We start from the raw sequence: 25,515 nt of genomic DNA, 5'->3' as shown, positions 1-25,515 counted from the left end.
ACCCCTCCATCCAGAACACTCCATCCTTCACCCCTCCATCCAGAACACTCCATCTTTCACCCCTCCCTCCAGAGCACCCCATCCTTCACCCCTCCACCCAGAACACCCCATCCTTCACCCCTCCACCCAGAACACCCCTCCCTTCAGAACACTCCATTCTTCACCCCTCCTCCAGAACACTCCATCCTTCACCCCTCCACCCAGAACACCCCATCCTTCACCCCTCCATCCAGAACACTCCATCCTTCACTCCTCCCTCCAGAACACCTCATTCTTCACCCCTCCCTCCAGAACACCCCATCCTTTACCCCTCCCTCCAGAACACTCTATCCTTCACCCTCCCTCCCTCCCTCCCACCAGAACACTCCATACTTCACCCTCCCTCCGGAACACTCCATCCTTCACCCCTCCCTCCAGAACACCCCATCCTTCACCCCTCCCTCCAGAACACTCTATCCTTCACCCCTCCCTCCCTCCAGAACACCCCATCCTTCACCCCTCCATCCAGAATACTCCAACCTTCACCCCTCCCTCCAGAACACCCCATCCTTCACCCCTCCACCCTACATCCCTCCAGAATTATCAGTTCTTCTTCTCTCCGCTTCCCTTGCAAGCATCTCCAGACCTCAAGTGTCAATGATTTAAACAGATTGCTCATCCAGCCAGTTAACCTTCCCATCCCATAAAAAGTGTAATTGGTTTGCTATAGAAAGCAGCCTTTTACATGCCGGTGATAATCCCTGGGCTTGATTAATGCTTCTCTAATCAATGTGTGTCTGGTAGACCCGCCTCTTCAGTCATCGTGTAAAGGGGAACAGCTGGCCTTTCCAAAGTTCACAGAGAGGGGGGGAGGGGGGTGGATCAAGCAGGGGGTCAGTCAAACCACTTAAACACATGAACAAAACCCCTGTGCTATGTTCAAGGAGTGACCAAAAATGTGTGAAAGGATCAAAGGCCTAACACTGTAAAGAACGGGTGGTTGTATGTGTTTCCATGGAAGTGTGTGTTTCCATGGATGCGTGTGTTTCCATGGATGTGTGTGTGAGGTGTGACCATATGTGACAGACAAAGAGACAGGCAGAAAAATAGGCATCTGAATTGAAACGAACTCACACACATAAACTAAATGTAATCGCACTATTAGAGTATAGGAGAGGTGTTTCATGTGGTGACATCACAAAGAGCTCTAGATGTATTGTAATTTACTCTTCAAGTAGGAGGGATTATCATTCTCACAGCTATTGGTGCTGAGGATGTTGTGTTGTGTTCAGGACAGATTTGAATAAGACTGGGAACCGGCCCACAGCCTGCTGGGATGTATGAATATCAATGTCACCACCGACTGAGCTGGGTGACAGATTGGGAGATATCAATTCATCATGACTTCAGAATGTGACCTGGACACTATACACAACAGCTCTCCTCCACTTTGCTTTGTTGACTGACGCAATAGATTTTGCATGAATGTAATCTCTGCTCTTAGATAGGTCTGGTGAGGACAGAGAACGGTATCTGCTCAAAAAACTATAATCAATGTACGATACCTCCAACAATCACCAACAGATGACCGGGTTAAAAGAGATCTCACTTTTGGCCTGCCAAAATAATAAATAATGAATACCCTTCTTGCTGTATACATTAGCATTCAAAGTGGAAATCTAATAAGATGAATCTATAAAGTGTCACTTGTCACAAAGAGTGAAGAGCTTCATGTGGTCCACCAGTAAGAGTTCTGTGGACATCATTAACATCTCTCTGTGGAGCTGCATTCTAACTTCTCTGAGTCTAGACGGTGTTACTGAATGTAAAGCTGAGATGCTACATCAATCTGAGAGATGTGTTGTTCCACCCACTAATGACCTCCAACTAGAGATATGATATATGCAGACAGTGATGAATGATCTTACTACACATTAATTACAGACGCTTTGCAACTACCAGTCTTCCACCCTTCCTCTCCCTCCCTCCATCTTTCTTAACTTTGTTCAGGGTGCCATGCCTGGTAGGCCAGTGAACTTGTAAACAACAGGCTCCATCTGTCTCCGTCACCTTTAATAACAGCTCAATGTTTACTCTGCTTTATTTAGAAGAATAGGAGAGTTGGCAGCAGGTCTGTGTTGGAGTAGGCAGGGGGAACACAGCCACAGCACTCCATGAGTTAGTATGCACACACATGCGTCTCTTACACACTCTCACCGCAACAACACTGCAGTCAGAGAGGGGGGAAGTAGGTGAGGGGTGGAAAGGGTGACAAGCAGGGGGAGAGAGAGAGGGCAGCATTGAAATATTCAGACTAAGCCTTTCTTTGAGGTCAGTGGTTTGGACCTCTACACAGACACGCACACACAGTCTTGTATAGCTAACCTTGTGGGGACACAATTCAGTCCCATTCAAAATCTAATTTCCTCTAACCCCTAATCCTAATCCTAACCCTGACCCTAACCGTAACCCTAACCCTCATCCGATAACCTAACCTTAACCCTAACCCTAGAACTAAGCCTAGCTCCTAACCCTAAACCTAATTCTAACCCTAACTCTAAATCTAACCTTAACACTAATTCTAACCCGAACACTAAATCTAACCCGAACACTAAATCTAACCCTAATCTAACCTTATGTAACGTGTGCGCTGGGAGTCGGGAAGCAAGTTCAGGGAGTGCATAATTTAATAAACAAAACAAGAAACACGAACAACACACAGACAGGAAACTGAAACAGAAACAATGACACCTGGGGAAGGAACCAAATGGAGTGACATATATAGGGCAGGTAATCAAGGAGGTGATGGAGTCCAGGTGAGTCTGATGATGTGCAGGTGCGCGTAACGATGGTGACAGGGGTGCGCCATAACGAGCAGCCTGGTGACCTAGAGGCCGGAGAGGGAGTACACATGACACCTTAACACTAATTCCAACCCCAACACTAAATCTAACCCTAACACTAAATCTAACCCCAACACTAAATCTAACCCTAACACTAATTCCAACCCTAACACTAATTCCAACCCCAACACTAAATCTAACCCCAACACTAAATCTAAATCTAACCCTAACACTAATTCCAACACTAACACTAATTCCAACCCTAACACTAAATCTAACCCTAACACTAAATCTAACCCTAACACTAATTCCAACCCTAACACTAATTCCAACCCTAACACTAAATCTAACCCTAACACTAAATCTAACCCTAACACTAAATCTAAACATAACACTAAATCTAACCCTAACACTAATTCTAACCCTAACACTAATTCCAACCCTAACACTAAATCTAACCCTAACACTAAATCTAACCCCAACACTAAATCTAACCTTAACACTAATTCCAACCCTAACACTAAATCTAACCCTAACACTAAATCTAACCCTAACACTAAATCTAAACATAACACTAAATCTAACCCTAACACTAATTCTAACCCTAACACTAATTCCAACCCTAACACTAAATCTAACCCTAACACTAAATCTAACCCCAACACTAAATCTAACCTTAACACTAATTCCAACCCTAACACTAAATCTAACCCTAACACTAAATCTAACCCTAACACTAAATCTAACCCTAACACTAAATCTAACCCTAACACTAATTCCAACCCTAACACTAAATCTAACCCTAACACTAAATCTAACCCCAACACTAAATCTAACCTTAACACTAATTCCAACCCTAACACTAAATCTAACCCTAACACTAAAAATCTAACCCTAACACTAAATCTAACCCCAGCACTAAATCTAACCCCAACACTAAATCTAACCCTAACACTAATTCTAACGCTAAACATGTATGTATTTTTTTACCTTTATTTAACAAGTCACTTAAGAACAAATTCTTATTTACAATGACAGCCTGCACCAGCCAAATCCGGACGCCTCTAGCACTGAGATGCAGTGCCTTAGACCGCTGCGTGTCTCGGGAGCCCCGAATTCTAACCCTAAACTTAATTCTAACCCTAAACTTCATTCTAACCCTAACATTAAATCTAACCTTAACACTAATTATAACCTTCAATTATTTTACATAAAGTGCCTTGCAAAAGTATTCATCCCCTTGGCATTTTTCCTATTTTGTTGCATTACAACCTGTAATTTAAATGAATTTTTATTTGGATTTCATGTAATGGACATACACAAAATAGTCAAGAAAGCTTAAAGAAAGCAAACACGTTTGGAGTTCGCCAAAAGCCAAAAGGCCCCAAACATTGGAAGAAGGTACTCTGGTCAGATGAGACTAAAATTGAGCTTTTTGGCCATCAAGGAAACGCTATGTCTGGAGCAAACCTAACACCTCTCATCACCCTGAGAACACCATCCCCACAGTGAAGTATGGTGGTGGCAGCATCATGCTCTGGGGATGTTTTTCATTGGCAGGGACTGGGAAACTGGTCAGAATTGAAGGAATGATGGATGGTGCTAAATACAGGGAAATTCTTGAGGGAAACCTGTTTCAGTCTTCCAGAGATTTGAGACTGGGATGGAGGTTCTCCTTCCAGCAGGGCAATGACTCTAAGCATACTGCTAAAGCAACACCCCAGTGGTTTAAGGGGAAACATTTAAATGTCTTGGAATGGCATAGTCAAAGCCCAGACCTCAATCCAATTGAGAATCTGTGGTATGACTTAAAGATTGCTGTACACCAGTGGAACCCATCCAACATGGAGCTGGAGCATTTTTGCCTTGAATAATGGGCAAAAATCCCAGTGGCTAGATGTGCCAAGCTTATAGAGACATACCCCAAGAGACTCGCAGCTGAAATTGCTGCAAAAGGTGGCTCTACAAAATATAGACTTTTTGGGGGTGAATAGTTATCCACGCTCAAGTTTTCAATTTTTTGTGTCTTATTTCTTGTTTGTTTCGCAATAAAAAATATTTAGCATCTTCAAAGTGGTAGGCATGTTGTGTAAATCAAATGATACAAACCCCCCAAAAATCTATTTTAATTCCAGGTTGTAAGGCAACAAAATAGGAAAAATGCCAAGGGGGGTGAATACTTTCGCAAGCCACTGTACAGTTGATTAGCGTCACATCAGGGGCTGGGCCACCCTACACACACACACACACACACACACACACACACACACACACACACACACACACACACACACACACACACACACACGCAGGTCAGGAACAAAGAGAAAGAGACAATGAATCAAGTATTATGAGTTTAGAAGACTAATATCAAGAAATTGTCATGAGAAGCGAATGCAAAAAGCAGGTATTTTTAAAAGCTGAAATATGTAAGATTTTGGGTATCTGGACCAAATTCACATGTGAGTTATAGATCTGTCATTTTCAATGAAAGCAAGTGTAAGAAGCGGTAGATCTGTTCTATGTGCACTATTTCTATGCTTCCCTTTCTTAAAAGTTTCGTTTTGCTTCTTTTACTTTCAGTTTTGAACAACAGCTTCAAACAGCTGAAAATACAATGTTTTGGGTTATGGAATTGTATTATTTTTGACACTATACATGCTTGTTTTGTCACATAAACTGGAATTAGGCGAACTATTACAGATTTTGCTTCCTGGAAATGGCATAGCGATTTCTGCATAGTGCAGGTTTAATATCATTGTAAAAGGAATGGATTCACATACAAGGCATACTGCTTAAGTCACCAGAAAATAATAGCATTACAAGGCATTATTCTAGGCATGATCAGAGAGAGAGAGAGAGAAAAGTCATAGCCTGAAAAGGCCATGCCCCAAGAGTCCCTGGGAGAGAGAGAGAGAGAGAGAGAGAGAGAGAGAGAGAGAGAGAGAGAGAGAGAGAGAGAGACAGAGACACAGAGAGAGAGAGACACAGAGAGAGAGACGGAGAGAGACACAGAGAGAAAGAGGGAGAGAGAGAGGGGGAGAGAGAGAGGGGGAGAGAGAAACATAGAGAGAGAGAGGGATGGAGAAACACAGAAAGAGAGAGAGAGGGATAGAGAAAGAGGGAGAGAGAGAGAGAGGGATAGAGAAAGAGGGAGAGAGAGAGAGAGGGATAGAGAAAGAGGGAGAGAGAGGGAGAGAGAAAGAGGGAGAGAGAGGGAGAGAGAAAGAGGGAGAGAGAGGGAGAGAAATAGAGAGAGAGAGGGAGAGAGAGGGAGAGAAATAGAGAGAGAGAGAGAAACACACAGAGACAGAGAGAGAAAGAGAGAAACACACAGAGAGAGAGAGAGAAAGAGAGAAACACACAGAGACAGAGAGAGAAAGAGAGAGAGACAGAGAGAGTGAGAGAAACACAGAGAGCGAGAGAGAGAGAGAGCATGTCAAGAACAAAGAGAAATATAAATAATGATTTTTTTTTTTATAACATTTGAGTTGTTGACCAATAGTATTACTGCTGAGTTAACTACCAATCAGATATCAGGCCTACTGGACGTAAAGACAACAACACCTCAACAACGCTTCAAAGAGGTGTGACAGAATGGGAGCTGTCAAGAGCAACACAGAGAAGGCTGATTTCCTGAGAAGACAATAAAACCTTTTCCATACAGTTGATAAGAGTCACTTAGGGGGCTGGGCTGTCCTACACACACACACACACTAGTGAAGGATCTGCGGTATGGCGGAGGACTGGCGAGTGAGGCCCTCACTGTGATGTTTTATTTTGAATGCTGAATATCATTCAGTGACCTGTCCTTCCCTCTTCTTATGCTAATCCTCATTGACATTTCCCTCACACAGCACACCGGTCATGAACATCAAGAGAGACCAGAAAACCATCCAACATGAACGACTAAAAAAGCCTCACATGATGCAATGGCCAAACTACGATCACTGCCAGCAGATACTACTCATGTGGAATACGTATTAATACAAAATCTGGCAGCAAATCAAGATCTTTATTTCCCCCATCAACAGCAAATACAAGCACGTGTGTGTGTGTGTGTGTGTGTGTGTGTGTGTGTGTGTGTGTGTGTGTGTGTGTGTGTGTGTGTGTGTGTGTGTGTGTGTGTGTGTGTGTGCGTGTGTGCGTGTGTGCGTGTGTGTGAATTGTAAACAGAGGCACCCAGCTTCCTCTAGACCTACGCATGGTATACACCGTCCAACCAAGTGCTTACTTGCAGGTTCTTTCTCAACAATGTAAAAACATTGAACAAAATAATAAAAGATAAGGATAGGAACATAAAGTGGCTCAGTAGAATAGAATAAACACTTTAGCATCAGTATAATACAGGAAGGCACGATTTATAGTCCAATATTTACACTTGTTTTGGAGAAGGGGGGGATTGGGGGGCAAGTCTTTAAATTGTGCAGTATTTAGCTAGCAAAGCAGTTGTGATGTGTGTGTAGCATGAATGTATAATATCTTTATTTACCCCATCAACAGCAAATTCAAGCATGTGTGTGTATGTGCGTGTGTGTGTGCGTGTGCGTGTGCGTGTGCGTGTGTGTGTGTGTGTGTGTGTGTGTGTGTGTGTGTGTGTGTGTGTGTGTGTGTGTGTGTGTGTGTGTGTGTGTATGCCGAGACAGTGGTGGTGTAGCAGAGGGTATTCAGGCTGGCCCTGGGTACCAGCGCTGTGTGGGGTAAACACATACCCACTCAACAGCCCTGCTGAAGGGTGGTACCTGTACTTTGTGTTTGTGTGCGTGTAAACATCACCTGGAGTGCTTCCAGTCCCACCAGTACAAGGCTGTATAAAAGCACACAGGTGTAGCATTGCGAGAGGTGTCAGAACACTAACTACAGTTCAGAGGACACACCATCAGAGACTGGCTGAGAGAGAGACAGAGACCGAGGGCAACCACGGTGCAATACATCTTTGGATTTCCACAGTTTACACACTGACAGGCAAGCTCAGTTTGAGTGAGGACCTCATCTTAGTTGGACCATTATCATCCAGTGAGTGTAAACTTAACTTTGTATTCTCCCGTTATAACAGTGTAATGATGATATACATTATGTTGATATGTACCCACTTTGAGACTATGGTGCGCTTGTTGTACTACAGATACTCTCTCTTAACATAAGTGGTACATCTATTTTAAATTGGCATTAAACTAATGTTCTTGTTTCCAAGAAGCACTGTTTACAAAAACACTATGCGTGAAGCGTGGCATGTCTGACAGTAAACATATTGTATGTTATATGACTAATCTGACTCCACTCCAAACTTTGTATGCAGGTGGTGTGTAGCAGGCCTAGTAGTGCAATATTTTATATTGTTGAGGATATTAACATTGAAAGGAAATGGTCTTTAGAGGGATAGTTTTTTATTATTGTTATTGTTTTCTTTGTATATTTACAGTAGCCATGGTCCCTCTCGCAAAAGGGGAAAATAATTTGTGAACTTTCTGACCTCTCACCATAGACGTAAATTATATCACATATACCTACGTAAATATTAAGTGAATTATTTACAGTAATTGGCTGAAACATCAAAAAGTGAATAAGTGTAGTCATAACACTGCAATTATTCACAAACCAATGATTACAAGGGTGGAAATGGCCCCTATTACCTTGGCATTGGTTGGAGTACACTGTGGTTGGAGTACACTGGTTGGAGTACACTGTGGTTGGAGTACACTGGTTGGAGTACACCCTTTGATAAATTATTATAACATTTTCCTGGAGAAATCATTAATTGTTGAAGAGTTACAATATTATTGACAATGACAACTGAACAGCACAGTACTAATACAATTATTACTCTATTTCAAAATGATATTACTGAAAAGCATCAGCCAAGCATCGTATCAAAGTAAATCTCATGATGATCTCAGCATTTGTTTTGTCACCTTACAGTAACAATGTGGAAGAGATAATGAATAGGTGTGAAAGGCTTTGAGAGATACAATGAGAAAAGCTTCACAACAAAGAATAGTGTGTGACTATCAGATTTCTGTTTGTGAAATACAGGACATTTCAAAACTATGAGTACTGAAACAAACGCATCGGTTTACGGCACTGATTTAACACTCCCTAACAAGCGAACCACCATCCAACTATTTGGCATAGCTTCGCAGCAACACAGGCCAGATTTATTCAGAAAGCGCCTATGCCATTAATCTTGCTAGAGACCATCCACCAAACACTTCTTCTATAACCTACCAGGGATTACTATGTGAGTGCCAGTTTATATCAAGTTATATGGTTGTAGTAGGCTGGTTTTAGGGAGGGTATGGTTATCTGACTGATTTGGGCCAGTGGAGTGAAATACTTCAACAAATAACTTTCTTCTGTAATGACTTGGGGTCTTATCTATGGCTTGTGTCCAGGATTACAGGATGTAACCCATTTGTTCCCAAATATTCCCCAGACAAATTTTATGCCATTAGTAACCCTAACATGTACTACATATAGTTTTTTTATATTGAAAAGTATGTAAAAAACATATGTATTATTTTTGGTCACAATTGTGACCTATTGGAATATCCAGTGCTCTGCCTATATGTCGTAGGGATTGGACCAAAACGCAGCAGGAACGTGTAAACTCATCTTCTTATTTTATTAACCTGTCTGGGATAGGGGGCAGTATTTTCACGGCCAGATAAAAAAACGTACCCGATTTAAACTGGTTACTACTCTTGCCCAGAAACGAGAATATGCATATTATTATTAGATTTGGATAGGAAACATTCTAAAGTTTCTAAAACAGTTTGAATGGTGTCTGTGAGTATAACAAAACTCATATGGCAGGCAAAAACTTGAGAAGATTCCAAGCAGGAAGTGGCCTGTCTGACCATTTGTAGTCCTTCTGTTGCATCTCTATCGAAATTACAGTATCTGTGCTGTTACGTGACACTTTCTAAAGCTTCCATTGGCTCTCTAAAGCCTTCAGAAACCGGATTGACGCTTCTCCTGTCTCTGGGCAGATAACAGCAGCAAAGTTTCTCAGTGGTCTGCCTGGTGACAGAGAGACTGGAGATGCGCTTTCACGAGACCTCGCAATTGTTTTCTTTCCCTCTTTGAATGAATACAACGTTGTCCGGTTGGAATATTATCGCTATTTTACGAGAAAAATTGCATAAAAATTGATTTTAAACAGCGTTTGACATGCTTCTAAGTACGGTAATGGAACATTTTGAATATTTTTGTCACGAAATGCACTCGCGCGTTACCCTTTGGATAGTGACCTGAACGCACGAACAAAACGGAGGTATTTGCATATAACTATGGATTATTTGGAACCAAAACAACATTTGTTGTTGAAGTAGAAGTCCTGGGAGTGCATTCTGATGAAGAACAGCAAAGGTAATCCAATTTTTCTAATAGTAATTCTGAGTTTAGTGAGCCCCGAAGTTGGCGGGTGTCTGAATAGCTAGCCTGTGATGGCTGAGCTATGTACTTACAATATTGCAAAATGTGCTTTCGCCATCTCGGACGAGTGGAAAACTGCATTTAGTACTACATCTGGCCATTATGAGTACCTCGTCATGCCATATGGGTTAAAGAATGCTCCAGCCGTCTTCCAATCCTTTGTGGATGAGATTCTCCGGGATCTGCTCGGTCAGGGTGTGGTGGCACCAAATTGTATGCGCTCCTGAGATCCAACTTTGTGAAGAAGCGCGCCCCATGAAATGACTCAAACGCAGTAGCGATGAGAGGTAATGGGTAACTAAAACCCACCATAATGGCATTTAGACCTCTATAATCAATGCACGGACGCAAACCTCCATCCTTCTTCTTCACAAAAAAGAAGCTCGAGGAGACAGGTGATTTGCCTCAAGGACTCAAGGGATATGCAGCGTTAACCTGTTAGGGCTAGGGGGCAGTATTGACACGGCAGTATTGACACAGCTGGATAAAAAACGTACCCGATTTAATCTGGTTACTACTCCTGCCCAGTAACTAGAATATGCATATAATTATTGGCTTTGGATAGAAAACACCCTAAAGTTTCTAAAACTGTTTGAATGGTGTCTGTGAGTATAACAGAACTCATGGCAGGCAAAAACCTGAGAAGATTTCATGCAGGAAGTGGCCTGTCTGACAAGGTGTCGTTCTTCTTGCCTCTGTTTATTGAAGACTGAGGATCTCTGCTATAACGTGACACTTCCTACGGCTCCCATAGGCTCTCAGAAGGCGGCAAAAAGCTGAATCGTGGCTTTGCAGGCTCTGGCTGAAAAAAAGTAGCGCGTTTGGGTAGTGGCTGGTTACAGTACTGTGGGCTTAGGCGCGTGCCCACGTCGACCGAATGCTTTGTTTTCTTTCCTCTGTTTACCTAAACGCAGATTCCCGGTCGGAATATTATCGCTTTTTTACGAGAAAAATGGCATAAAAATGGATTTTAAACAGCGGTTGACATGCTTCGAAGTACGGTAATGGAATATTTAGAATTTTTTTGTCACGAATTGCGCCATGCTCGTGACCCTTATTTACACTTCGGATAGTGTCTTGAACGCACGAACAAAACGCCGCTATTTGGATATAACGATGGATTATTTTGGACCAAACCAACATTTGTTATTGAAGTAGCAGTCCTGGGAGTGCATTCTGACGAAGAACATCAAAGGTAATCAAACTTTTGTAATAGTAAATCTGACTTTGGTCAGGGCTAAACTTGGTGGGTGTCTAAATAGCTAGCCGTGATGGCTGGGCTATCTACTGAGAATATTGCAAAATGTGCTTTCACCGAAAAGCTATTTTAAAATCGGACACCTCGATTGCACAAAGGAGTTCTGTATCTATAATTCTTAAAATAATTGTTATGTTTTTTGTGAACGTTTATCGTGAGTAATTTAGTAAATTCACCGGATGTTTGCGGGGGGTATGCTAGTTCTGAACGTCACATGCTAATGTAAAAGCTGGTTTTTGATATAAATATGAACTTGATTGAACAAAACATGCATGTATTGTATAACATAATGTCCTAGGTCTGTCATCTGATGAAGATCATCAAAGGTTAGTGCTGCATTTAGCTGTCTTCTGGGTTTTTGTGACATTATATGCTAGCTTGAAAAATGGGTGTCTGATTATTTCTGTCTGGGTACTCTGCTGACATAATCTAATGTTTTGCTTTCGTTGGAAAGCCTTTTTGAAATCGGACAGTGTGGTTAGATTAACGAGAGTCTTGTCTTTAAAATGGTGTAAAATAGTCATATGTTTGAGAAATTGAAGTAATAGCATTTCTAAGGTATTTGAAAATCACGCCACGGGATTACACTGGCTGTTGCGTAGGTGGGACGATTTCGTCCCTCCTAGCCCAGAGAGGTTAACCTGGAGGTTTATCGCACAATCTCCTCGTCGATGAGGTGGTAATTGAGTCGCCTTCGTTTTACTGAAGGCGATAGCCAAATCGGCATACTCTGAGGGAATGTGCATGGTAGAGACTTGGTCTGGACTCTCAACCGTAGTATCACCGATGGAAACCCCTATACACCTGCCCGAGCACTCACTCGACCACCCCTTAAGAGCCCTCTGTTTCCACGAAATTTGGGGATTGTGAGTGGCTAGCCAGGGAATACCCAGTACCACCGGAAATGCTGGTGATTCAATAATGAAGAGGCTAATACGCTCCTCATGACCCCCCCCCCCCCCCCCCCCCGAATCACCATAACCAGTGGCGCAGTAACCTCCCTAACAATGCCCGACCCAAGTGGTCGACTGTCTGGGGCATGCACGGGGAAGCATTGGTCCAACTGGATAAGGGGGAACCCTAACTTATGGGCGACCCCATGGTCCACAAAACTCCCAGCCGCGCCTGAATCGACTAGCGCCTTATACTGGGAGTGCGGGGAAAACTCAGGAAAAGACACTGAGACATGTATGTGGCCAACAGAGGGCTTTGGGTGAGAATGGTGCTGACTCACCTGGGGTGTCGACGTGGTACTCTGCCTGCCCTCTGAACTCCTGGGTGAGCCTCTCCAGCACCGGTCGGCAGTGTGCCCTCTGCGACCACAGTGGGCACAGGAGAAACCCCCCCCCCCCCTCCCGGTCTTCCTAGCTGCAGTCCCCCCTATCTCCATGGGCGTTGGATCAGGAAGACTGGGAGGTGGAACGAAAAGGGCTCGAGGAGAACGCCCACGAGCAGCCAGCAGGTTGTCCAGTCTGAACGACAGATCGATAAGCTGGTCCAGGGTGTTTGTAGTGTCCCGACATGCCAGCTTCCGGCGAACGTCCTCCCTCAGGCTACAACGAAACTGGTCAATAAGGGCCCTCTCGTTCCACCCCGCTCCAGCGGCGAGGGTCCGGATCTCCAACACGAAGTCCTGTGCGCTCCTCGTCTCCTGTCTCAGATGGAACAGTCGCTCACCCGCCGCTTTTCCCTCAGGTGGATGATCAAATACAGCCCGGAAACGGCAGGTGAACTCTGGGTAGTCATCCCTGGCTGAATCTGGGCCCTCCCAGACGGTGTTGGCCCATTCCAGGGCTCTACCCATGAGACAGGAGACGAGGGCACTCATCCTCTCCTCTCCCGAGGGAGTGGGGCAAACAGTCGCCAGGTACAGCTCCAGTTGGAGTAGGAACCCTTTACACCCAGCGGCCGTTCCATCAAACTCCCCCGGGAGCGCGAGCTTAATCCCACTCGGGCTGGACTCCGTCGGTGCTGAGGGGGAAACAGGGTGGTGGACAGTAGCTGGGGCAGGTGGAATAGCACGTCTCTCCCAATTCTCCAGGCGCGCCAACACTTGATCCATTGCAGTCCCCAAGCGATGAAGGACGTTGGCGTGTTGGCTAACCTGTTCCTCCACGGATGGGGCTGGTGCATCAGCTCCTGCTGACTCCATTTGAGGTGCGGGATTCTGTCATAAGATAGTTCTGCAGGAAGGGGTGAAGTCAGGCGTAGGAGACTCAGGTACGTGAAACACGTAGTATTTTAATAAAGGAAAAACCAGTCCAAAATATAAAGCCGAAAAGGCAGGGAAAATTCCAATAACGGAAGACTAACACAGTCTTCTAAAATATTCGGGACGCAGGCCAGCAACCCTAACGCCTAAACGTTAAGATATAAAAATGACAGGAAAATAAATTCCCCAACCTACAACAGCAGACACGAAACAATCCCGCACAATCCCAAACAAGAAACTGACAAACTAAATACCCTCCCACTAATTACAAACACGAAACAGGTGCGCACAAAACAGACATAACTAACAAACACATGAAACATGGATCGGTGACAGCTAGTAGGCCGGTGACGACGACCGCCGAGCGCCGCCCGACCGGGGAGTGGCGCCACCTTCTGTGGACTTTGTGACATGCATCCTTTGTTCGCACCCCCAGGGCAATTGAAAATTACAAGCATTTCGCTACACCTGCAATACAAGCCTTTCGCTACACCCGCAATAACATTTGCCAAATATGTGTATGTGACCAATACAATTGGATTTGATTTGACTTGTTAAGCAAATTATTACTCCTGAATTTATTTAGGCTTGCCATAACAAAGGGGTGGAATACTTATTGGCTCAAGACATTTCTGATTTTCATTTTTAATTCATTTGTAAACAATTTGAAAAACATAATTCCACTACGGGGTATTGTGTGTAAGCCAGTGACACAAAATCTCAATTTAATTAGTTTTTAATTCATTCTGTAACACAACAAAATGTGGAAAAAGTCAAGGGGTGTGAATACTTTCGGAAGTAAACCTCAGCCTGCTTACCCACACACCAAACCCAATTACCCTTGCACTCCAGCCCTGTTACACAATGCCCTAACCCTAACCCTAACACCCACATACCAATACCCTAATATTGATACAGTTAAGTTCTGATACACCCATATCCAAGACCTAACTGCCCTACTTGTTTCTTATAGACCCCAGTTCCTGTGCTTTTTAAAAAAGTTTATTGAAGTTTTTCATATTTTACAATCTTAATAGGTTAGTTCATATACATACAAATAAGCTTTCACAATACATATTATTGTCCACCGTAGATCGATCTTTAATATTGTCATCCATGTGAGTATCGAAATCAATACTTTTCATTCTGCAGTGGTTCAATAAAAAGGGGTTATAAACTCTGTTCATCATGACAATTGGAATAGGACATCATTTAATTTTAACAAAACAGCTCCACTTTACTACAGCACGCACGGGAAAACATTGTACAGAAATCAACCATGCAGTCTCTCTGACATTTTCTTTGCCTGTACATCTCATCCCTGTTACTTGCCTACCTCAGCCCTGTTACCCACTTTCCGTAGGCCTGTATTCCCCAAGACACCAACAGTAACCAATATTCAGCTATTAGCTGATATTCCAACCCTGTTATTTGCATATCTTAGTCATGTGACCTCTGTATTTCTGCATTCCATCACCAATATTCATATAAACTAGGTCAACACCTGTACTTCAGCTCCAATTTACATACCTACAAAGTCTGCACCTGTGCTTGAACCCAATAAGTCAACTAAGCCATGTCTAAATGTGCCGAAGCCTGAATACTCATGACCCCTACAAATCTGCCGGGCTAGACAATCTGGACCCTCTCTTTCTAAAATTATCTGCCGAAATTGTTGCAACCCCTATTACTAGCCTGTTCAACCTCTCTTTCGTATCGTCTGAGATTCCCAAAGATTGGAAAGCTGCCGCGGTCATCCCCCTCTTCAAAGGGTGTGACACTCTAGACCCAAACTGCTACAGACCTAAATCTATCCTTCCCTGTCTTTCTAAGGTCTTCGAAAGCCAAGTTAACAAACAGATTATCGTCCATTTCGAATCCCACCGTACCTTCTCCGCTATGCAATCTGGTTTCAGAGCTGGTCATGGGTGCACTTCAGCCACGCTCAAGGTCCTAAACAACATCATAACCGCCATCGATAAGAGACATTACTGTGCAGCCATATTCATCGACCTGACCAAAGCTTTCGACTCTGTCAATCACCACATTCTTATTGGCAGACTCGACAGCCTTGGTTTCTCAAATGATTGCCTCGCCTGGTTTACCAACTACTTCTCTGATAGAGTTCAGTGTGTCAAATCGGAGGGCCTGTTGTCCGGACCTCTGGCAGTCTCTATGGGGGTGCCACAGGGTTCAATTCTTGGGCCGACTCTCTTCTCTGTATACGTCAATGATGTCGCTCTTGCTGCTGGTGATTCTCTGATCCACCTCTACGCAGACGACACCATTCTGTATACTTCTGGCCCCTCTTTGGACAATGTGTTAACTAACCTCCAGACGAGCTTCAATGCCATACAACTCTCCTTCCGTGGCCTCCAACTGCTCTTAACTGCAAGTAAAACTAAATGCATGCTATTCAATCAATCACTGCCCGCACCTGCCCGCCCGTCCAGCATCACTACTCTGGACGGCTCTGACTTAGAATATGTGGACAACTACAAATATCTAGGTGTCTGGTTAGATTGTAAACTCTCCTTCCAGACTCACATTAAGCATCTCCAATCCAAAATTAAATCTAGAATCGGCTTCCAAATCAAATCAAATCAAATGTATTTGTCACATACACATGGTTAGCAGGTATTAATGCAAGTGTAGCGAAATGCTTGTGCTTCTAGTTCCGACCATGCAGTAATATCTAACAAGTAATCTACCAATTCCACAACAACTACCTTTTACACACAAGTGTAAAGGAATGAATACGAATATGTACATAAAAATATATGTGATGGCCAAACGGCATAGGCAAGATGTAATAGATGGTATGGAGTACAGTATATACATATGAGATGAGTATTGTAGGGTATGAAAACATATAAAGCAGCATTGTTAAAGGTGGCTAGTGATACATTACATCAGGATGGCAAGATGCAGTAGATGGTATAGAGTACAGTATATACATATGAGATGAGTAATGTAGGTTATGAAAACATTATATAAAGTGGCATTGTTTAAAGTGGCTAGTGATACATCTAATTACATCAAGATGGCAAGATGCAGTAGATGGTATGGCGTAGAGTATATACATATGATATGAATAATGTAAGTTATGTAAACATTATCTAATATAAATAATATAAAGTGGCAAGTGATAAATTGATTACATTAATTTTCCCATTATTAAAGTGGCTTGAGTTGAGTCAGTATGTTGGCAGCAGCCACTCAATGTTAGTGATGGCTGTTTAACAGTCTGATGGCCTTGAGATAGAAGCTGCTTTTCAGTCTCTCGGTTCCAGCTTTGATGCACTTGTACTGCCCTCGCCTTCTGGATGTTAGCGGGTCGACCAGGCAGTGGCTCGGGTGGTTGCTGTCCTTGATGATCTTTTTGGCCTTCCTGTGACATCGGGTGGTGTAGGTGTCCTGGAGGGCAGGTAGTTTGCACGCGGTGATGCGTTGTGCAGACCTCACTACCCTCTGGAGAGCCTTCCGGTTATGGGCGGAGCAGCTGCCGTACCAGGCGGTGATACAGCCCGACAGGATGCTCTCGATTGTGCATCTGTAAAAGTTTGTGAGTGTTTTTGGTGACAAGCCGAATTTCTTCATCCTCCTGAGGTTGAAGAGGCGCTGCTGCGCCTTCTTCACCACGCTGTCTGTGTGGGTGGACTATTTCAGTTTGTCCATGATGTGTACGACAAGAAACTTAAAACTCTCCACCCTCTCCACTACTGTCCCATCAATGTAGATAGGGGGCTGCTCCCTCTGCTGTTTCCTGAAGTCCACGATCATCTCCTTTGTTTTGTTGACATTGAGTGTGAGGTTATTTTCCTGACACCACACTCCGAGGGCCCTCACCTCCTCCCTGTAGGCCGTCTCGTCGTTGTTCGTAATCAAGCCTACCACTGTAGTGTCGTCTGCAAACTTGATGATTGAGTTGGAGGCGTGCAGTCGTGGGTGAACAGGGAGTACAGGAGAGGGCTGAGAACGAACCCTTGTGGGGACCCGGTGTTGAGGATCAGCGGGGTGGAGATGTTGTTACCTACCCTCACCACCTGGGGGGCGGCCCGTCAGGAAGTCCAGGACCCAGTTGCACAGGGCGGGGTCGAGACCCAGGGTCTCGAGCTTAATGACGAGTTTGGAGGGTACTATGGTGTTAAATGCTGAGCTGTAATCGATGAACAGCATTCTTACATAGGTATTCCTCTTGTCCAGATGGGTTAGGGCAGTGTGCAGTGTGATGGTGATTGCGTTGTTTGTGCACCTATTGGGTCGGTAAGCAAATTGGAGTGGGTCTAGGGTGTCAGGTAGGGTGGAGGTGATATGGTCCTTGACTAGTCTCTCAAAGCACTTCATGATGATGGAAGTGAGTGCTACAGGGCAGTAGTCATTTAGCTTGGTTACCTTAGCTTTCTTGGGAACAGGAACAATGGTGGCCCTCTTGAAGCATGTGGGGACAGCAGACTGGGATAAGGATTGATTGAATATGTCTGTAAACACACTAGCCAGCTGGTCTGCGCATGCGAGGCGGCCATCTTTGTCGGCGCCGGAAGTTCACACATATATCGCAACAAAGCATCCTTCACTCATGCTGCCAAACATACCCTCGTAAAACTGACTATCCTACCTTTCCTCGACTTCGGCGATATCATCTATAAAATAGCCTCCAACACTCTACTTAACAAATTGGATGCAGTCTATCACAGTGCCATCCGTTTTGTCACCAAAGCCCCATACACTACCCACCATTGCGACCTGTACGCTCTCATTGGCTGGCCCTTGCTTCATACTCGTCGCCAAACCCACTGGCTACAGGTTATCTACAAGTCTCTGCTAGGTATAGCCCGCCTTATCTCAGCTCACTGGTCACCATAGCAGTACCCACTCGTAGCACGCGCTCCAGCAGGTATATCTTACTGGTCACCCCCAAAGCCAATTCCTCCTTTGGTCGCCTTTCCTTCCAGTTCTCTGCTGCCAATGACTGGAACGAACTGCAAAAATCACTGAAGCTGGAGACTCATATCTCCCTCACTAGCTTTAAGCACCAGCTGTCAGAGCAGCTCACAGATCACTGCACCTGTACATAGCCCATCTGTAAACAGCCCATCTATCTACCTCATCCCCATACTGTATTTATTTATCCTGCTCCTTTGCACCCCAGTATCTCTACTTGCACATTCATATTCTGCACATCTACCATTCCAGTGTTTAATTGCTATATTGTAATTACTTTGCCACCATGGCCTATTTATTGCCTTAACTACCTTATCTTACCTCATTTGCACTCACCGTATATAGACTTTTTGTTTTCTTTTTTTCTACTGTATTATTGACTGTATGTTTTGTTTATTCAATGTGTAACTCTGTGTTGTTGTATGTGTCAAATTGCTATGCTTTATCTTGGCCAGGTCGCAGTTACAAATGAGAACTTGTGCTCAACTAGCCTACCTGGTTAAATAAAGGTGAAATAAAAATATATATTAAAACACTGTAAAACCAGGACTACCCCTGCACCTCAGCTCCAGTACGCCTACAAACTAGGTCTACACTTTTGACTGAGTCCCAATACTAATATAAACCAGATCTGCACCTGCATATCTCAGCCCAAATACCAATACAAACCAGGTTTACAACTGTGGCTGTGTCCCAATAATCTCATAAACCAGGTCTACCCTTGTGCAACAGACACTAAACAAACTGATTGACATTAAATATTTGTTAAGACATTACACTAATTTCGTTTATGGGTCAATTCAAAATATGACGTTTTACAGTCAAACTCACTGAAGGCTAATCGATGATGGTAAAATCATCTGAGTCTTAGCTATGGCATGTACCCAGGAATACAGGATTTAAGTGCAGATGAACATGTGCAAGTGATGCAAAGCAACTGCTAGTAACTAGAGCAACACTTTACAGTTAATTAACAAGAATGATGGCTGGGTCAGTTATGTGAAATCATTTAATTGATCATAGACTGACTGAGGTGTTTGTGCTACTAAGTTGTTCCATATAATGATATTTTGATGACAATTAAGGTCAGCAGGACTTTTACCTTGTGTTTAAGAATTAAAGGTATCTCTACTTGCACATTCATCTTCTGTACATCTACCATTCCAGTGTTTAATTGCTATATTGTAATTACTCCATAAACTATTTCACAAACAAATTGTTCTTCTCTCTACAGGTCCCAGAAAATGGTGTTTGGCATCCGGAAGCGTATCCATGACCACCTGGTGGAGCGAAGAATCCGCAGAACCCGGCTGGTGACCAAATATGGCCACTGCAACATTGAATTCGGCAACGTGAAGTACGGCAACCATTTTGCCTTCCTCGTGGACTTCTGGACGACCTTTGTGGAGTTCCGCTGGCGCTTTGTCCTCTTCTTCTTCATCGCCTCCTTCACCCTGAGCTGGTTCATATTTGGACTGCTGTGGTTCTGGATCGCCCGGAACAACGGGGACCTGACGTGGCAGAACCCCTCAAAAGGCCACATCCCCTGTGTGGACAACGTCTACAATCTCATTACAGCATTCCTCTTCTCTCTGGAGACACAGACCAGCATCGGGTACGGTGGACGTGCTATCACCCCTTTCTGTTCTGGTGCTGTAACCCTCATCATTATCCAGTACCTCATAGGTAACATCATCAACTGCTTCATGTGTGGAGTCATCCTGGCCAAGATCTCCATCCCTAAGAAAAGGGCCAAGACCATCACATTCAGTGAGATGGCTGTCATCTGTCCTAAGAAGGACTTCCTTTGCCTCATGATAAGAGTGGCCAACTTACGCAAGACCCTGATGATCGGGAGCCAGATCTACGGCAAGCTGTTGAGGACAACCATCAAACCCGACGGGGAGACAATCATCATGGACCAGGTGAACATTGAGTTCATGGTGGACGCTGGGAAGGACAACCTTTTCTTTGTGTGCCCTCTCACACTCTACCATGTGATTGACAATACTAGCCCTTTCTTTGAGGTGGCAGTGGACACACTCCATAAGCAAGAGTTTGAGCTGGTGGTCTTTCTGGACGGCACAGCCGAGTCCACCAACTCAGCCTGCCAGGTCAGGACTTCCTTCATCCCTCTGGAAATCATGTGGGGTTACAACTTCCTGCCTATCATCTCCCGCAACAAAGAGGGCAAGTACAGAGTGAACTTCTCCAACTTCTCCAAGGTGGTGCCCGTGGCTACTGCACACTGTGCCTACTGCTTCCACAACATGAAGGGACACCACCTCCACTCCACTGACGGAATTGACAACGGGGAATTTGAAGTGATTGATAACTCAGAACAACCTAATATGACCAAGATGTGAGCTTTTGGAGAAAATATGTGGCCTTGGGAATAGAAGCCAGTTATAGGTTGTACACTCTTAGAAAAAAAGGGTTCCAACAGGGTTCTTCAGCTGTGCCCATAGGAGAGCCCTTTTTGTTTCAACACTGTAAAAAAACGACAAATCAGAACAAGCCTGATTTTCCTGCATTCATACTTTAAAATCGTATTATATAATTTCAAGAATGATTTACAGTACCAGTCAAAAGTTTGGACACACCTGCTCATTCAAGGGTTTTAGTCTTTATTTCTACAATTTTCTACATTGTAGAATAATAGTGAAGACATCAAAACTATGAAATAACACATATGGAATCAAGTAGTAACCAAAAAAGTGTTAAATAAATCAAAACATATTTATGTAAAAAAATATATATTTGAGATTCTTCAAAGTAGACACCCATTGTCTTGATGACAGCTTTGCACACTCTTGGCATTCTCTCAACTATGAAGGGACCTGGAATGTCACCTGGAATGCATTTCAATTAACAGGTGTTCCTTGTTAAAACTTAATTTGTGGAATTTCTTTCCTTCTTATTAATGTGTCTGAACCAATCAGTTGTGTGACAAGTTGGGGGTGGTATACAGAAGATAGCCCTATTTGGTAAAAGACCAGTCCATTATGGCAAGAACAGCTCAAATAAGCAAAGAGAAATGACAGTCGATCATTACTTTAAGACATGAAGGTCAGTCAATACGGAAAATTTCAAGAACTTTTAAAGTTTCTTCAAGTGCAGTCGCAAAAACCATCAAGCGCTATGATGAAAGTGGCTCTCATGAGGACTGCCACAGGGAAAGAAGACCCAGCATTATCTCTGCTGCAGAGGATAAGTCCATTAGAGCTAACTGCACTTCAGATTGCAGCCCAAATAAATGCTTCACAGAGTTCAAGTAACAGGCACATCTCAACATCAACGGTTCAGAGGAGACTGTGTGAAACAGGTCTTCATGGTTGAATTGCTGCAAAGAAACCACTACTAGAGGACACCAATAAGAAGAAGAGACTTGCTTGGGCCAAGAAACACAAGCAGTGGACATTAGACCGGTGGAAATATGTCCTTTGGTATGATGAGTCCCAAATTTCGATTTTTGGTTCCAACCGCTATGTATTTGTGAGACGCAGAGTAGGTGAACGGATGATCTCCACATCTGTGGCACACTTAACCAGCATGGTACACTTAACCAGCATGGCTACCACAGCATTCTGCAGCGATACGCCATCCCATATGGTTTGCTTTTCATTTGTTATTCAATGGACAATGACCCAACACACCTCCAGGCTGTGTAAATGCTATTTGACCAAGAAGATGACCTGGCCTCCACAATCACCTGACCTCAACCCAATTGAGATGGTTTCTGATGAGTTGGATAGCAGAGTGAAGGAAAAGCAGCCAACTAGTGCTCAGCATATGTGGGAACTCCTATAAGACTGTTGGAAAAGCATTCATCATGAAGCTGGTGGAGAGAATGACAAGAGTGTGCAAAGCTGTCATAAAGGCAAAGGGTGGCTACTTTGAAGAATCTCAAATATAACATAGATTTTGATTTGTATAACACTTTTTTGGTTACTACACGATTACATATGTGTTTTGATGTATTCACTATTATTCTATAATGTACAAAATAGTACAAATAAAGAAAAACCTTGAATGAGTATGTGTGTCCAAACTTTAGACTGGTACTGTACTTATCAAGTGCTGACTAGTTTAGCCTCTATGGGCTAGGCGGGACGAATTCGTCCCACCTACGTAACAGCCACTTGAAGCCTGTGGCGCGATTTTCAAAACCTTAAAAATCCTATTACTTCAATTTCTCAAACATATGACTATTTTACAGCTATTTAAAGACAAGACTCTCGTTAATCTAACCACACTGTCTGATTTCAAAAAGGCTTTACAACGAAAGCAAAACATTAGATTATGTCAGCAGAGTACCAAGCCAGAAATAATCAGACACCCATTTTTCAAGCTAGCATATAATGTCACCAAAACCCAGAAGACAGCTAAATGCAGCACTCACATTTGATGATCTTCATCAGATGACAACCCTAGGACATTATGTTATACAATACATGCATGTTTTGTTCAATCAAGTTCATATTTATATCAAAAACCAGCTTTTTACATTAGCATGTGACGTTCAGCACTAGCATACCCCCCGCAAACTTCCAGGGAATTCGCTAACATTTTACTAAATTACTCACGATAAACGTTCACAAAAAGCATAACAATTATTTTAAGAATTATAGATACAGACCTCCTCTGTGCACTCGATATGTCCGATTTTAAAATAGCTTTTTGGTGAAAGCACATTTTGCAATATTCTAAGTACATAGCCCAGGCATCACGGGCTAGCTATTTAGACACCCGGCAAGTTTAGCACTCACCATAATCATATTTACTATTATAAAAGTTTGATTACCTTTTGTTTTCTTCGTCAGAATGCACTCCCAGGACTGCTACTTCAATAACAAATGTTGGTTTGGTCCAAAATAATCCATCGTTATATCCGAATAGCGGCGTTTTGTTCGTGCGTTCCAGACACTATCCGAAATGGTAAAGAAGGGTCGTGCGCATGGCGCAATTCGTGACAAAAAAATTCTAAATATTCCATTACCGTACTTCGAAGCATGTCAACCGCTGTTTAAAATCAATTTTTACGCCATTTTTCTCGTAGAAAAGCGATAATATTCCGACAGGGAATCTCCTTTTCGGCAAACAGAGGAAAAAAATCACAAAGGCGGGGGCGGTCGGGTCACGCGCCTAAGCCCAGAGTCCCTTGATCGGCCACTTGAGAAAGGCGATAATGTGTTTCAGCCTGGGGCTGGGATGACGACATTCTGTTTTTTCCCGGGCTCTGAGCGCCTATGGACGACGTAGGAAGTGTCACGTTAGAGCAGAGATCCTTAGTAAAAGATAGAGATGGAAAAGAAGTTCAAGAAATGGTCAGACAGGCCACTTCCTGTAAAGGAATCTCTCAGGTTTTGACCTGCCATTTGAGTTCTGTTATACTCACAGACACCATTCAAACAGTTTTAGAAACTTTAGGGTGTTTTCTATCCATATGTAATAAGTATATGCATATTCTAGTTACTGGGTAGGAGTGGTAAACAGATTAAATCGGGTATGTTTTTATCCAGCCGTGTCAATACTGCCCCCTAACTATTTAGCTTGTTTTAAGAAGCTTGAGTTATCTTGAGTTATCTTACATAGTTATTACATCTTAGTATAAGGAATTCTACAAGTTAAATGAGACACATTCCTGAGAGAACAACTTTTTGAAGCAGAAATCTACCAATGACTGGTATTTGAAGATACTGTATTTAGACTTGTTTTAAAAATCAGACTTGAAGAGACTATCAAACTAATATTTGTATTAAAAACATTTACAATCCAGATATGACTCAAATTGCTTTTATTGAATGTACCAAGGCAGGGGGAAACAAACCCCTAAACCTGGCATTGTGAGTGACTGAGTGATGTCCTTCAAGTGCAAGGACATCCCCAAGATAAAACTTCCCTGGAACATGCATGCTGCTTTTGAAAGTGAGTGAGTAGTAGGATGTGAAATCTATAACAAATTTGAAAAAGGAAAATGTAAAAAAAATGTAAAAAATGAGGCTATATGCAATGAGTACCGGTACACCGAGTCAATGTTCTGGGGTTCAAGGTAGTTGAGGTGATTGAGGTAATATGTACAGTACATGTAGGTAGGGGTGACAATCAGGAGAGATAATACACAGAGTAGCAGCAGCGTGTGTGAGGAGTGTGAAAGAGTGTCTATGTGTGAGTGTGTGTGGCTGGCGTCAATATGCATATGTGAGTGTGGTTTGTGTGTATGAGCGCAGGTAGTGCGTGTGTGTGTTTGTGTGTGTGAGTGCAGGTAGTGTGTGTGTGTGTGTGTGTGTGTGTGTGTGTGTGTGTGTGTGTGTGTGTGTGTGTGTGTGTGTGTGTGTGTGTGTGTGTGTGTGTGTGTGTGTGTGTGTGTGTGTGCGTTTGTGTGTGTGCCTGTGTGTGTTTGTGTGTGTGTGAGTGTGTTGGAGTGTCAGTGTAGTATGCGTGAGTGTGCGGTCAGAGTCCAGTGAGTGTGCATCGACCAGTCATGAAGTCCAGGATGCAGTTGCAGAGGGAGTTGTTTAATCCCAGGGTCCTTAGTTTAGTGATGAGCTTGGAGGTCACTATGGTTTTCCACGCTGAGCTGTAGTCAATGAACAACATTCTTACGTAGGTGATCCTTTTGTCCAGGTAGGAAAGGGCAGTGTGGAGTGCAATAGAGATTGTTTCATCTGTGGATCAGTTGGGGTGGTACATGTGAATTGGTGTGGGTCCAGGGTGTCTGGGATTATAGTGTGGATGTGAGCCATGACCAGCCTTTCAAATCATTTCATGGCTACAGATGTGAGTCATTTAGACAGGTTATCTTGGCATTCTTGGGCACAGGGACTATGGTGGTCTGTTTGAAA

General features: G+C 43.4%; 1 protein-coding gene across 1 annotated transcript; it reads left to right on the top strand.

The window, feature by feature from the left end:
* Window positions 1–7,651: 7,651 nt before the first annotated feature.
* On the top strand, window positions 7,652–24,448 carry LOC106581365 (ATP-sensitive inward rectifier potassium channel 1). Its single transcript, XM_014163378.3, has 2 exons — window positions 7,652–7,838; window positions 19,905–24,448. The coding sequence occupies exon 2, from the start codon at window positions 19,915–19,917 to the stop codon at window positions 21,034–21,036; it is 1,122 nt and encodes a 373-aa protein (XP_014018853.2). The 5' UTR covers window positions 7,652–7,838; window positions 19,905–19,914; the 3' UTR covers window positions 21,037–24,448.
* Window positions 24,449–25,515: the final 1,067 nt, after the last annotated feature.

This window comes from Salmo salar, chromosome 20, assembly GCF_965601325.2.
Source record: "Salmo salar chromosome 20, fSalSal1, whole genome shotgun sequence".
Classification (NCBI taxonomy): domain Eukaryota; kingdom Metazoa; phylum Chordata; class Actinopteri; order Salmoniformes; family Salmonidae; genus Salmo; species Salmo salar.
This window is presented reverse-complemented; position numbering and strand designations above follow the sequence as displayed.

What these genes read in the sequence shown, in the direction of transcription:
- LOC106581365 (XM_014163378.3), top strand. Translation starts at nt 19,915, where the DNA reads ATGGTGTTTGGCATCCGGAAGCGTATCCATGACCACCTGGTGGAGCGA.